Source organism: Zootoca vivipara, chromosome 2 (genome assembly GCF_965207765.1).
Source record: "Zootoca vivipara chromosome 2, rZooViv2.hap1.1, whole genome shotgun sequence".
Classification (NCBI taxonomy): domain Eukaryota; kingdom Metazoa; phylum Chordata; class Lepidosauria; order Squamata; family Lacertidae; genus Zootoca; species Zootoca vivipara.
In genome coordinates this window covers 47886577-47899463 of record NC_142584.1, presented here as the reverse complement: position 1 = coordinate 47899463, position 12887 = coordinate 47886577, and the positions used below count along the sequence as shown (strand labels likewise).

At 43.4% G+C, this 12887-nt stretch overlaps 1 protein-coding gene across 7 annotated transcripts in view; it reads left to right on the top strand.

Annotated features, from left to right (window-relative positions):
- Positions 1-12887, top strand: part of ABLIM3 (actin binding LIM protein family member 3) — a 171385-nt gene that overhangs the window by 38291 nt on the left and 120207 nt on the right. For 2 of the 7 annotated variants that reach the window (XM_088661835.1, XM_088661829.1), the window contains exon 5: positions 9406-9512. The exons of the other annotated variants lie outside the window; for them this stretch is intronic. In XM_088661835.1, coding sequence (XP_088517961.1) covers positions 9406-9512 — 107 coding nt within the window. The remainder of the gene's footprint in view (positions 1-9405; positions 9513-12887) is intronic. 7 annotated transcript variants of the gene reach the window in all.

The window sequence follows — 12887 nt, the reverse complement described above, 5'->3', positions numbered from 1 at the left end:
TCCCCTAAATTTCAACTAAAATTGTTCCTGGACTCTACAGATGTCAGATAGGAGGATCACATGGTTTGATTTTCCTCCACACACACAAAGAAAGACAAACATCTCCCTGCACAATGAAAACTAGATATAACAGAGACAGGTTCTCCTGATTTTCTCACCAGGGAAAGCATCCAAATATATAATTCCTTACATGAAGTTTGAAGTGGAAAAAAAATCTAGGAATGATTTATTATTAGCTCATCTGTTTGCATGAATCAGGCACATGTAAGATTAATGCAAAGGCAAGTTCTAGCAACAGATGCAGAACTACATTAGGTTTTGGATTCTGTAGCAGATAGTAGTATCCTTTGGAAAGAAACGGTTCATATTCTATGTAAGTCTACATTCCTACCAACAAGGATGCTACATAAAACAAATTTACCCTCTTAAATCTTTCTCTAAATACTCTTCTGCGAAGTTCATTGTTGGTTACCTGCCAAAAGCAGATATTAGAAAGCAGTATTTGACATCTGGTAGTATATTGTAGTTGATGTGTTATTTGATATTTGACAGTATTTGGTATCTGACCATCAACAGTTGATAGTATTTGATATTTGACACCTGTTACTTTGCATCTGATAGTATTTGATATTTGGCAACCGGTTCCCTTACCATACCTAATATTTGACTATAAATATTTTCCAGCCTATATTTTATATCTGGTAGCATGAGGTATTCTGTAGAATGCAGTCCACTGTTTCATTGTTTCATTTGATACCTTGTGATGGCTTCTTCCCCTTGATCAGAGGCACTTGCTGGAACATGTCAAGTGGCACTGCTGGAATTTCCTGACATCCCAGCTGTTGTCATTATCACCAGGACTTTAGAGAAGAAGGGTGGAGTGGGGTGGCAGAGTGTGGGGGAAGACTGGACTTGTATTTCAAGCACTGATCAGGGTTTGAAATGTATTTGAAAGAAAGTGTGTCCTTCTACAACGAAAGAGTTAGAAATGGTGAGGAGCATGTGAAATTTCCTCTCTAGACTGTCTAGACTCTAGACAGGAGTGTCCCTAAGTTTGAGAGATTACGGATGACTATTTAAACACTATTTAATATATTATGGTGTGTATATAAATATTAGATAAGCTTGACACCAGGTAGGCAGGGAGAATTTTTACTACAGCTGATCAAAAATCTAGGGAAGCGGGAGACTGGTGAAATCTTTCCTTATCACTTAGTCGTTTAAGAAGACCCATGATGATAGCCAAGTGCAGAGCCGTGGGTTATGTGCCTCATCCCAGCAAGTGGAATGGATACATTTTACCCCACAGCAGGTTTGTTATTATTAGTTCGCAAACCACCGGAAGTTTTCTAGGCACTATACAAAGATTTAAAAGCAACACAGTCCCTGTGCCCACAGGCTTACAATCTAGTAAACACAGCACAAAAGGAAAATGAGAGGTTACAGGATAACAAGTGTGTCCAAATTGTTTATGAAGATATAAAAAATAAGTGGATATATAATGTCATAACTATTTGTACCCCTTCATGGATCAATGCCTTGTCGTGGCGAAGGGGCTTGAATAACTCGGAGAAGCTATGAGCTATGCCATGCAGGGCCACCCAAGATGGACAGGTCATAGTGGAGAGTTTTGACTAAACGTGATCCACCTGGAGAAGGAACTGGCAAGCCACTCCAGTATCCCTGCCAAGAAAACTCCATGGACAAAGACAACAGGCATATAAAAGTTATGACGCTGGAAGATGAGCCCCTCAGGTCGGAAGGCGTCCAACATGCTACTGAGGAAGAGCGGAGGACAAGTACAAGTAGATTCAGAGCTGATGAAGCGGCTGGGCCAAAGCCGAAAGGATGCTCAGTTGCGGATATGCCTGGAAGCGAAAGGAAAGTCCGATGCTGTAAAGAAAAATATTGCATAGGAACCTGGAATGTAAGAACCATGAGTGGAGGTAAGCTGGATGTGGTCAAAAATGAGATGACAAGAATAAATATCGACATCCTGGGCATCAGTGAACTAAAATGGAAGGGAATGGGCGAATTCAGTTCCAATGTGTGTGCAGAAATCTCTCCACTTATCTGTGTAAGGCTGTTAGTTTTGACAAGAGCTGGGAGTTGAGCAGTTGGGGAGCCTTCATTGGATCGGAATACCTTTTGTGAGTAGAATGAGCGCTTCCATTCACAGAAGGGAAACTCCAGCTCCAAGCTGTAATGATTCACACATTCATTACAGATACAGCAAGCTTACACAACTTGTGACTCATTGAGCCTTTCTTGGATCTTTCAGTTGCTTGGCAACCTGTTTTTCACAGGCCCAGGCAGGCAGCAACACCCCCTCATGCCCCCTATATAGGCGAGCCCCCTATATGACTGCCATATGTGGCCGACAAAGGTCCGTATAGTTAAAGCTATGGTTTTCCCAGTAGTGATGTATGGAAGTGAGAGCTGGACCATAAAGAAGGCTGATCGTCGAAGAATTGATGCTTTTGAATTATGGTGCTGGAGGAGACTCTTGAGAGTCCCATGGACTGCTAGAAGGTCAAACCTATCCATTCTTAAAGAAATCAGCCCTGAGTGCTCCCTGGAAGGACAGATCGTGAAGCTGAGGCTCCAATACTTTGGCCACCTCATGAGAAGAGAAGAATCCTTGGAAAAGACCCTGATGTTGGGAAAGATGGAGGGCACTAGGAGAAGGGGACGACAGAGGACGAGATGGTTGGACAGTGTTCTCGAAGCTACGAACATGAGTTTGACCAAACTGCGGGAGGCAGTGCAAGACAGGAGTGCCTGGCGTGCTATGGTCCATGGGGTCACGAAGAGTCGGACACGACTAAACGACTAAACAACAACAACAACAACTATTTGTATAAAGGAAGTTGTTTTGCACTGGAACAGACCTTTAGGCCAACTGGCTCAGTGCTATGTCCTCTGACTGGTAGCAGTTTGCCTGGGTCTCAAGCAGATTTATCTCCCAGGTTTGCCACCTGCAAACCTTTCCACTGGAGAGGCAAGAAACTGAACCCAGGGCCTACACAGGAAGTGCTGAGTTACTGGGCTTTGGCTACTTGTCCTGAACAGATGGATCTACCTACTCTGGAGTAGGGGAGAAATTAAGTTTGGTTCACATCGAAAGTTGAACCTACCTAATTCACATTTTCTGAAACAATATGAGAATCAAAACTCAGTCATCGTTCAAAATTCGCCCGTCTGAATTTTGCAATGAAGTTCTGCAGTGCATATGCTGTGGTCAAGTGTGCATGAAAATAACACCATAATGCATTGCATCAGGAGAAATTGTTTTGTAAAAATGTATATACTAGACAGAATTCATAAAAGTGTATATATTAGAAAAAATTGTGCTAAACTATGGGCAAATTTTCATGAGAAACTTTTTAAAAGACATAACTGTAAACTGGAATGGAAATGAGGAGAACGAAACTTTAGATTGGAAAAATGAGAAACCAAGACTGACAAATTCACCCATCCTCATCTTGTGTTGGACCACTGGCTCATCAAGCCCAGTTTTTTAACAATCCAGCTGGCACACTGCTTTTCCTACAGATGCTACTTAATATCCTTTTACTTGGGGGTGCCAGAGGCTGAATGCAAGATCTTCTTCATTCAGAGCACCTCATGGGGATCATTAAGATTTCCTAGATTTGTTGTCTGCAGCTTTGCTTTGAATTTTTTGCCCTCTGACTAATTTTCTGTCGTGTGCAGGTGGCCAACCTGCAGTCCAAGGGTTGCATGTGGCCCCCAGTCACCTTTTATGGGGCCTACAGTGACTCCTGAAACCCCATTCTTCCATTCTGTCAGAGTACCTTCTTTCATGCCCATTTGCTCTTTATTTTTTCTGACTTTCAAAAGTGTTTTTCTATCTTTCTATGTGGTTTTAGAACAACTGGAAGAGGCAGTAAATAAGTTGTTTTCAAAAAACAACGACAACACTTTTTAATTGGCTGCATGGCTGGACGCAGGGCCGGCCCTACGGCAAGGCTGGGTGGCGCAGGGCGCCAGGGGGGCGCCGCGCTGCGCCCGCCAGATAGCCGCGCTGGGAAACAGGGCAGAGTGGGGGCCGGAGGGATCTTCGCACCAGGGCACCAGATATGCTTAAGACAGCCCTGGCTGGACGGTGGGGGGGGCATCATCCCCAGCAGTTTGAGAACAAAGTGAGTGTGGGGGGGTGTTAATCCAGAACCCCTTGGTCTCTTGCTCCACCCATCATAAGCTCTGGCTCTGCACACTGACAGAATGTGGCCCCTGACAACTTACTCCTGAGCTAATGTGGGCCAGGGGTTGGTGAAACCAGCCCCCACCAGAGGCGCAGACCCAGTGTGTGTGCAAAAATCACCCCAGAAATCTCTCCACTTATCTGTGTAAGGCTGTTAGTTTTGACAAGAGCTGGGAGTTGAGCAGTTGGGGACATGGCAAGGCTATATGACAATAGGCCACTGGAGACTGGGGTGTATGATGTATATGTTGTGTAGCAATGCACCGCCACTGGTGTGGAGAAATCAAATGCAGGTTAAGCTTCCTGTCCTCCTCTCACTGCAGAAGAAAGGAATGTGATATTTTTCCACCCTTCTTCCTTGCCTCATCCTTACTCCAGACGCTTCAAGTACTTGAGTTGCATAAAATGTAGTAATTTCTAATGTGGTAAAGTGATTTTTCTCCACTGTGTGTGTGAGACGATACAGCTCCTTGTCAAGGATGAAAGGGACCCTAGGTATGACTGTGTGGTGGCCATTGGCAGAAACAAATGTTTACCCATCTCTGCTGCAGAGGCAGCACTGCCTAGCTTCAGCTCAGGTGTGAATTTTATGTGACAAATGCATCAGGCTGTCGCCATATCAACATGGGAAAGGAGAAAGCAGAGAGTCATTCATAGGAGGACACAGAAGATGCTGAATTGATGGTTGGAAAACTGCTAGCAAGTGAAGTAATTTTACCTTGGCGAAAGATAACTCTTGTTAAATAACCTCTCTGAATTATGTTTCTTGTAAACATGCCCTATGTGCCTGAGGAGGGAGTTTCCCTTTCACATTTCATCACTTGGCTATCTAGCAGCCTTGCCAGCTTCTGTACCAGATCAAGATTACAGGAGGGCAAGGTGAGCTTTGAGGTGTTTTTGGCCTCTTAGGTGCTATAAATATCCAAGTTGCTTTGAACACTGTTGCTACGTTGAACTCAGAGATAAGCGAGTGTAGGCGAGGTGATACTTTCAGTTGGCCCATTCTCTTTCGATAACAGTGTGTGTATGCAAGCTGCTGCCCTCCCAAATGTTCTTCTCTAAGTGGAAATCTAAAACATCCTCAAATGATCAACACAAGTTCTGAGAATGACACTCCCTAGTTGCTGGGTTGCTTTCATGAGCTAGCTATATTTTTGCCCTGAAACACCCAGGCCTTTTTGAAGAACACGCCCTTGAAACCTGCAACATTCTAAAAAGCTAGATGGCCCATTAAGAGATGATGCCTCATTTACTGGATACCTGTAAGGGATTTGCTCTGGAAAAAGGAACCCTCTGTTCTAGGCTCGCCTGGCTTTCAGAAACCATTTGACTGGGAGGAAAGGAGAACCAGAACAAATCTTGACTCTCCCCACATTAGCACACAGCAGGCTGCCTATCAGGATATGTAGAGTGCACTATCTCATTCAGCTTTCCTGCTGCTAGGTTACTGTGTGTGCATGTAAATGGCCAAGGGAACCAGATGGATTGTTAATGGGAACCATGGCAGGAAATATATATTTTTAGTACAGTATTCCAGAAATCTTAACCAGCGCAAAGACCAGATCTTCTGTGGAGTTAACCATCACAAGGCCAAAGTTTCTTTGTTGTGCCTTTTAGAGGTTAGATCCTAACTCTGTCAGGTTTTTGTGCAGGTGTGTTATCAGAAATATGAAATGGGTGTAGAGGGAGGAGAGATTATTTCCCTGGGTTATGCCTTCTTGGGCACAGTAAGCTGATTTATAGCACAGACACTACACATACCATAGTTACTCAAAAATAGATCTCAAAAAATACAGTGGGACATGGTTCTAAGTATGCATAGAATTTCCCCCTCCATCTCTTCAGTTTGATTTAACTTGATCAACAGTTTTCCTCTTGCTAAATGGATTGTATCCTTTAGACAATTTGTTTTCTTTTTCACCATCCACAGCAGTGGTTTTCAAACTTTTGTCTCCAGGCCACACTTTCAGAATAGAAATTTGCTTGCGCACTGAATTTTTTTATTGATTAAATACATTGAAAAACAAAAACCACTTTGAGCAGTGCTTGATTTATAAGACAGAACTACTTTATACTATGATCATGGGACATCCAGAAAGTATAAAACAATGCAGCTACATAAAAACATGTATCGTTCCCAAAATATAAGATTGATTGTCCTTGAATCTTCCCGCTACACTTGCCATCCTCTCCTGCCACACCAGTGTGGTACACCACACCCTTTCAGAACCTCTGGTCTGCACTGTATCACTCATTCCTCTCAACCCACATTCTTCTCCTGCATAAGTGGCCATCTCCACATACAGTGGTACCTCGGTTTACGAACACAATTGGTTCCGGATGTCTGTACTTAACCTGAAGTGTTCATAAACTGAAGTGAACTTTCCCATTGAAAGTAATGGAAAGTGGATTAATCCGTTCCAGACGGGTCCGCGGAGTACTTAAACTGAAAATACTCAAACCGAGGTGTACTTAAACCGAGGTATGACTGTAGTGGAAAATTAAGTAAAAACACCAGAACATTTTCATTCTCTTAAAATAATTTCTTTTCTCTAGATCAGGCATGGCCAAACTTGGCCATCCAGCTGTTTTTTGGCCTACAACTCCCATCATCCCTAGCTAGCAGGACCAGTGGTCAGGAGTGATGGGAATTATAGTCCCCAAAACAGCTGGAGAGCCAAGTTTGGCCATGCCTGCTCTAGATAATAATATGGTTGCCTTTCTTACCTTGATTTGTCATCTCTGGGAATCAGGGTGATCCAAATGATTGCACTAGACACACACATCTAGGTATGCACACTTGTATATGCCCAATTGTATATTCGCGTAAAATATTAGAATGGTGTACAGCAATTTAAAATAATTAAAAGCCATATGGAACAATCATTATATTGAGTGGCTTATTCAAAAAAACTGTAAACAACTGCATAGGCCTGTCAACATTTTAAAAAAGTCTTCAAAAGATGCCCAAATCTTTGCTGGAAGAGTGTCCCACAGATAGGACCAGAAACACTACATGTTTGACTTCTGGCTGAGGCCAGTAGGATTTAACATGAGGAAAGTTAACAGTGCTTTTCTGGATGATACTTGCGATCATACTGAGAGTGTGAGACTGCTCTTTACAAATGGACAAGTCTGAAAACTTCTGACTGCAGATAAAAACATATTTATATCCCACTGTTATCAATTTCACTTAGGGAAGAGGCAACAGTTCTTTCTGGAGGTAGTGGGAAGGACGTGAGGCTGAGTTGCTGGCCAGGAACAATGAGCCTCACCTCTCATTGTGTGAACCCTGAGATGCTTCCTGTCTATGTGCTTGTGCCGGACTATCCATAAACTCTCCCCCATCTTGGGAGAGGCTACCCATCAAAAGCGTCTCTTCTTAATGGCATTTTAAAAATAGCTCAGCACCAGCAAGAGGGAGGGGTTGGCTGCCATATAAGGTAAGGTGGGGAAACTGAGCTAGTGGAGTAATGGAAACATTTACGTTCCAGCCAAGCACGTGACTGATCACTCAAGGGTGGTGCTGTCTTATTGTACTGCCTGTAGGTGGACAGGCGCCCGTCAAAAGCCTGGCTGTGATATGCTGTGGCTGACCAGAAGTCCCATCACATCACCAGCAAACCTGTTGTGTGTCCAGCTACACCAGCTGTCAATGGTTGTGGGCGAGGAGAGGATGCAGATGGAATTCCCTTCATCTCACTGGTACCCTTGTGTGTAGATTGGAGGCAACCCTCCCCTCCATTCTGTTAAGTGAACTGCAGCATAGTTATCAGATCTAGACTGTGACCTGGTAGGAATTGATGGTGTTTTGGTCTCAAATGCAATGCAGTTATGAAGCACTGAGATCTCCACAAAGGGGGGAGGGCATTGGCTCACATATCCATAAGTAAAAAAAAATCTGGATGTTATTGGAAGGACCTGGCAGAAAATCTGTTTTGGTAGCTTTTTAAAAGGGTGTGCTATTTATTCATAACTTGATTGAATATAGACCTCAGGATCTTGCATCTGTGTAAAATCCTGACATTTCCTGATTAATCGTCTTGTCAATCACTGATAAATGTCCTATGGCAGAAGCCTGGAACCTGTGGCTCACCAGATGGTCTTTGCCTCAGTCAGCATGGCCCATAGCAACATAGGATTATATGGAGTGAGACAACTGGACAATCTAGCTTGGTATTGTCTGCACTCACTGGCAGCAGCTCTCCAGAGTCTCAGATGGGGGCACCATTTCCAGCCATCCTGGACGCTAGGGGTTAAACCTAGAACTTTCTGCATGCAAAACAGATGCTCTACAACTGAGCCAAGGTGCTGACCTCAATGGTCAGGAAAGGTGGGAGCTGTCACACTGAACAATGTGTGGAAGGCAACAGGTTTCCAACCCCTGCCCTAAAGCATCTGCTAAAACACCTTGCTAGCATTGTGTGCATATATGTATGCTCAGGGGGTGCCATTTAACTTGTCATCACTCTAAAGATGAAGAACAGTTTGAAACAAAATGCCCACTCTTTTCAGTTGAAGCCTTAATAAAAAATACAATGAAACATCGTATCTGTTTTGTGCCTCTAACTCCCTGGAATCAATAGCAAGAAAAACCGCTCGATCTGTGTTGCAATTCTGCCCACCTTCCTCCAAATATATATTTGTGTCTCTTCTCAAATTAAGGAAAACATAAAGTATATGTTGGGATACAATTAATTGCTTCAGACCTCATTTTGCCAGCTTTCGATAATTTCCCATGAGCTTGGAAAAATTCGCTTTCAAAACTGCGGCTGATAGATCTCAAAGTGCATCTTTGAAAAAGTGCCAGTGACTTGGCTGTACTTTTTCATTAAATGAATAGAAACTGGATATCTTGGTCAGCTGGAAAAAAATCACACTCTTTGTATGCTCTCCAGGTTAGAACTTTTCCTTCTTGGCAAAACAAAACCCCTTTTCTACTGCAGTCAACAGTTCCATTCCATCTAGGTCTGATTAAGTTCAATAACTGCAGCATAATTATTTGGTGGATCAGGTTGATGATTTTCTTCTCTATGGACCCAGAATGTTCCTGCTCTTCAGAGGAACAGAACTGAAACCCATAAATAGTAGAAATGCTATTTGAGCTCTGGCAGGGTATGGAGAACACTAATAATACATTCCACAGTACAGGTTGTGACCCAATCTATTTCAAACCATAGGGTGCCACTCCCTGTGTCTGAAGTACGAGGTGAAGAGGTCATCACTGAAAAACATGCTGTGAATCTGTGCTATAAAACACCTTCTGTACTGAGCAGCAGTGACATATGTGAGTGTGTGAATTGCCTTGTAAGCTGATGTCGATTGCTGCCAAACCTTCCCTGTTGACCTGCAATGCAGCAGGTGCAGGTGCCAGAATGAATGACTGTTAACACTTTCTAGCACCATCTTCCTGTGACAGGATCACGACACTGCTCTGTTTCCTGTGGTGCATCAGATGTATAAACTATGAGGGTTAATGCCACACATGCAAAAAAATCTTGCAATAGTGTGGCAGCAAGGATATTCACATGCAATCATGTTGAGTATTGTTGGATGATAATCACCTTTGTGTGTGTTCCTTTTTTGTATAACCCATCACATGCTTTACTCATCTTACCCACTGACCCTCTGTGCACATACTGAGTTTCACAAGTCATGGAGATAATTAACTATGTGTATAGCACCTTATGCTCCAGTCTCCCATGTGCTTTATAATCTTATGTACAGATGATAACATTTCAAGAGTATTTCGGTCACAGTTCTCATCACCCACATCCCAGTCTTGCAGGAGTAGTAGGTGAGTTGAACTAGATGACAGGAGACTAACTAAGAAAAGCCTTGCTGTGATGGAAAATCCTCTTCACTTAATCCATTAAAAAAAAGAAAAAGAATAATGGGTGCATAAGTAAAATGAAGATGCTTTATGTCTGGGCAGTACCGAGTGGGAACAGCAGGGGAGGTAACCTTGTTTCTGGTCATGATTTTTAAAAAGTTTGTGCATAGCTGCTGAGGAACGCTCATCCTGGAAGCCACTTTCTGAACATGAAAAGATAAATACTCTCAATCAGTATCCAACAATTGCCTGGGCAAGGTTGTGGCAATAGCAGGGGCTATGTCTCTCGTCATCCATGATGTCACAGGCATTGTCCAATATATGCTTGTGACAACTGCTCAAGCGACCACACACACAGCAGCCTCAATAGCAGCAGAGTCACTGCTCAAGGGAGGCTTGCATTTAACCAGCAACCTCTGCCTGTGCTCTGTGAGTGCTGGTTGCCAGCAACAGTAGCAGGGCCTAGAATCCATGGAAGGCAGCTGCAGCCCCTGCAGACAAATGGTTATGTGATCTTGCTTGTTTTATTTTATTTTTCAAAATGAGAGATCTGTGTACTGCCTATAACTTCTGCAATAAAGCTAACTCCAGAGGAAGGAGTCTGTGATATATTCGCAAATGGAAGCCATTCCATTCACTGACTCTACTGAAGATGCATCTTATGGCAAAGCAAGGTATCTTTTCCCCAAGACTGGTGTTCCTGTGTAGGGACAGATCCCCCAAAGCCAGGACTGCAGAGTGGAGTGCTTATGCCAGAGCTGAAGAAATTCACAGATACCAGAGTGGAGCAATATGTGGGAAATGGAAGGGGGAGCATGCAACCGGGTGGGATAACTGGTTCATGGTCCATAGCTGCCAAGTTATCCCTTTTTTACAGGGATTTTCCCTCATGCTGAATAGGCTTCCTCGCAAGAAAAGGGAAAACTTGGCAGCTATGTCATGGTCTGTCTCTAATTCCAGGTGGGAGCAGTCAGAGGCGATTCTCTTGCCAGGACAATGAGAATGCGATGCTTGCGCTTATGTTGGAAGGGGCTATTTGGTGTATGCACTTCTTGGGAGGTTATGTCTAGGTTCAGCAGGGGCTTCGTGGAGGAGGCTCTTACCCCATGGCAGGCAATCAGTGGCCAAGGAGGGAGAGAAATCACTGGTACTGTATGAGGTAATTGTTGAGGGGTGTGAGAGAAAAGTCCACTTTCCATACTGTTTAATGACCCCTCCCTTCCATCCTTCAATGCATCCCTCATGGAACGGAGTTTGTATTGCTGAGGGGTTGTCCCTTTGGCCCTTCCTCCTCCTCCTCCTCCTCCTCCTCCTCCTCCTCCTCCTCCTCCTCTCAGGGTGTTTCCAGGTAACCTCTTTATCCACCTGAAACACTTAAAGGGATGCTAGGTAACATTATGTCAAAGAGAGTATTTTCCCACCCTTTCCATTGCATTTCCCCCACACTTGCTGTAATGCACAAAAATGCTGTCTTTTTTTTAAAAAAGGATTTAAATAAACACATCTTTATTAACAAAAAAATATGCAGAAGATGAAGAAATGTTATGGTGTATTTTTTAGAAACAGCAGTGTGAAATAGGGGGAAAATAAATCAGAAATGGAAGTTGGGGGGAGCCCAGGAGGGGAGGGAAGAGGGAATGTAATATGAATGTGATGAATATGTGATGTATGTGATAATTGAAAAAGAAAATGGAATAAAAGTTTAACAAAATGGAAGTGGCAGTTTAACCCTTAGTGTAACCTATCTTTTGAGGAAGGAGGTGTGTGGCACAAGACCTCCCAATCAGCCAAATGCACAAGTATAATTTGCTAGGATGGGACTGAATCCCATCCAAGAACAGCAACAGTCTGAGAGTGCCCTAAATGGTTTTTCAGCAGAACTTGTAGCGTCACAGTGAATCCACCAATATTAACTTCTATTTAAACACACAAGCATTTTGACTGTGTGCCACAATGTGTATTTATGATTTGCTTTCACCAGAGAGACATGGGATTGAACCTCTGATCACTTGCAGGAGGGAAGCTGTTGTGCCCTGGCAGGGGAAGTAGAATTGCATCTTCTAACATTTTCCAAGGGGAGCAGTTTAGTCTGATATGCAGTTCAGCCACAGCTGGGACATATCTTGCTTATTTCTTGGCAGTGTCAGTTTGCATGGCTTCCAGTTCATGTGTCTCTTATTTGTACTTCCCTGTGGTTTCATAGCTCTGCTGTGGAGCTGTATATGCCGACATGAATGTATGGACAGGAGGCAGAGAATGAGATCACATTTTGCAGAGTTCCCCAGTTGGTGTGCACAGGGCCCACAACTGTAGGAGCTGCTGGTGTTACATGTATATTCTCTGGTCCCAGGTGGAGTGAAAAATAGGAGGCAAGACCAGCGGGCATGAGACCTTTTCCCCTATCAGTTCCCCTTGTGCATAGAATTGTAGAGTTGGAAAGGAACATAAGCATCATCTAGTCCAATCCACCGCAGTGCAGGAATCTTTTGCCCAAAGTGGTGCTCGAACCCACAACCTTGAGATTAAGAGTCTCATGCTCTACCAACTGAGCTATCCCAGAACACAAACTCTGCCACTAAGTAATTCATGAAGGACAACACAGAATGTGTTGCAAACGTGCTCCTGGGTTTGCAGGGGCTGGATATTCTGGGTCAGTTTCAGTGCCCTTTAGGCATGCGTGTGAAGGGATATGGTTTGTTTTGGGTCTTTCCAAATGCAACTTTAAACAAATAATAATCATGGAGAATGGCAAAATTATGCATCAACACATGCCAGTCAGAGTTGCTTTTAAATTAGTATCTTTTGAATTGTCTGCCATCTCCTATCAGT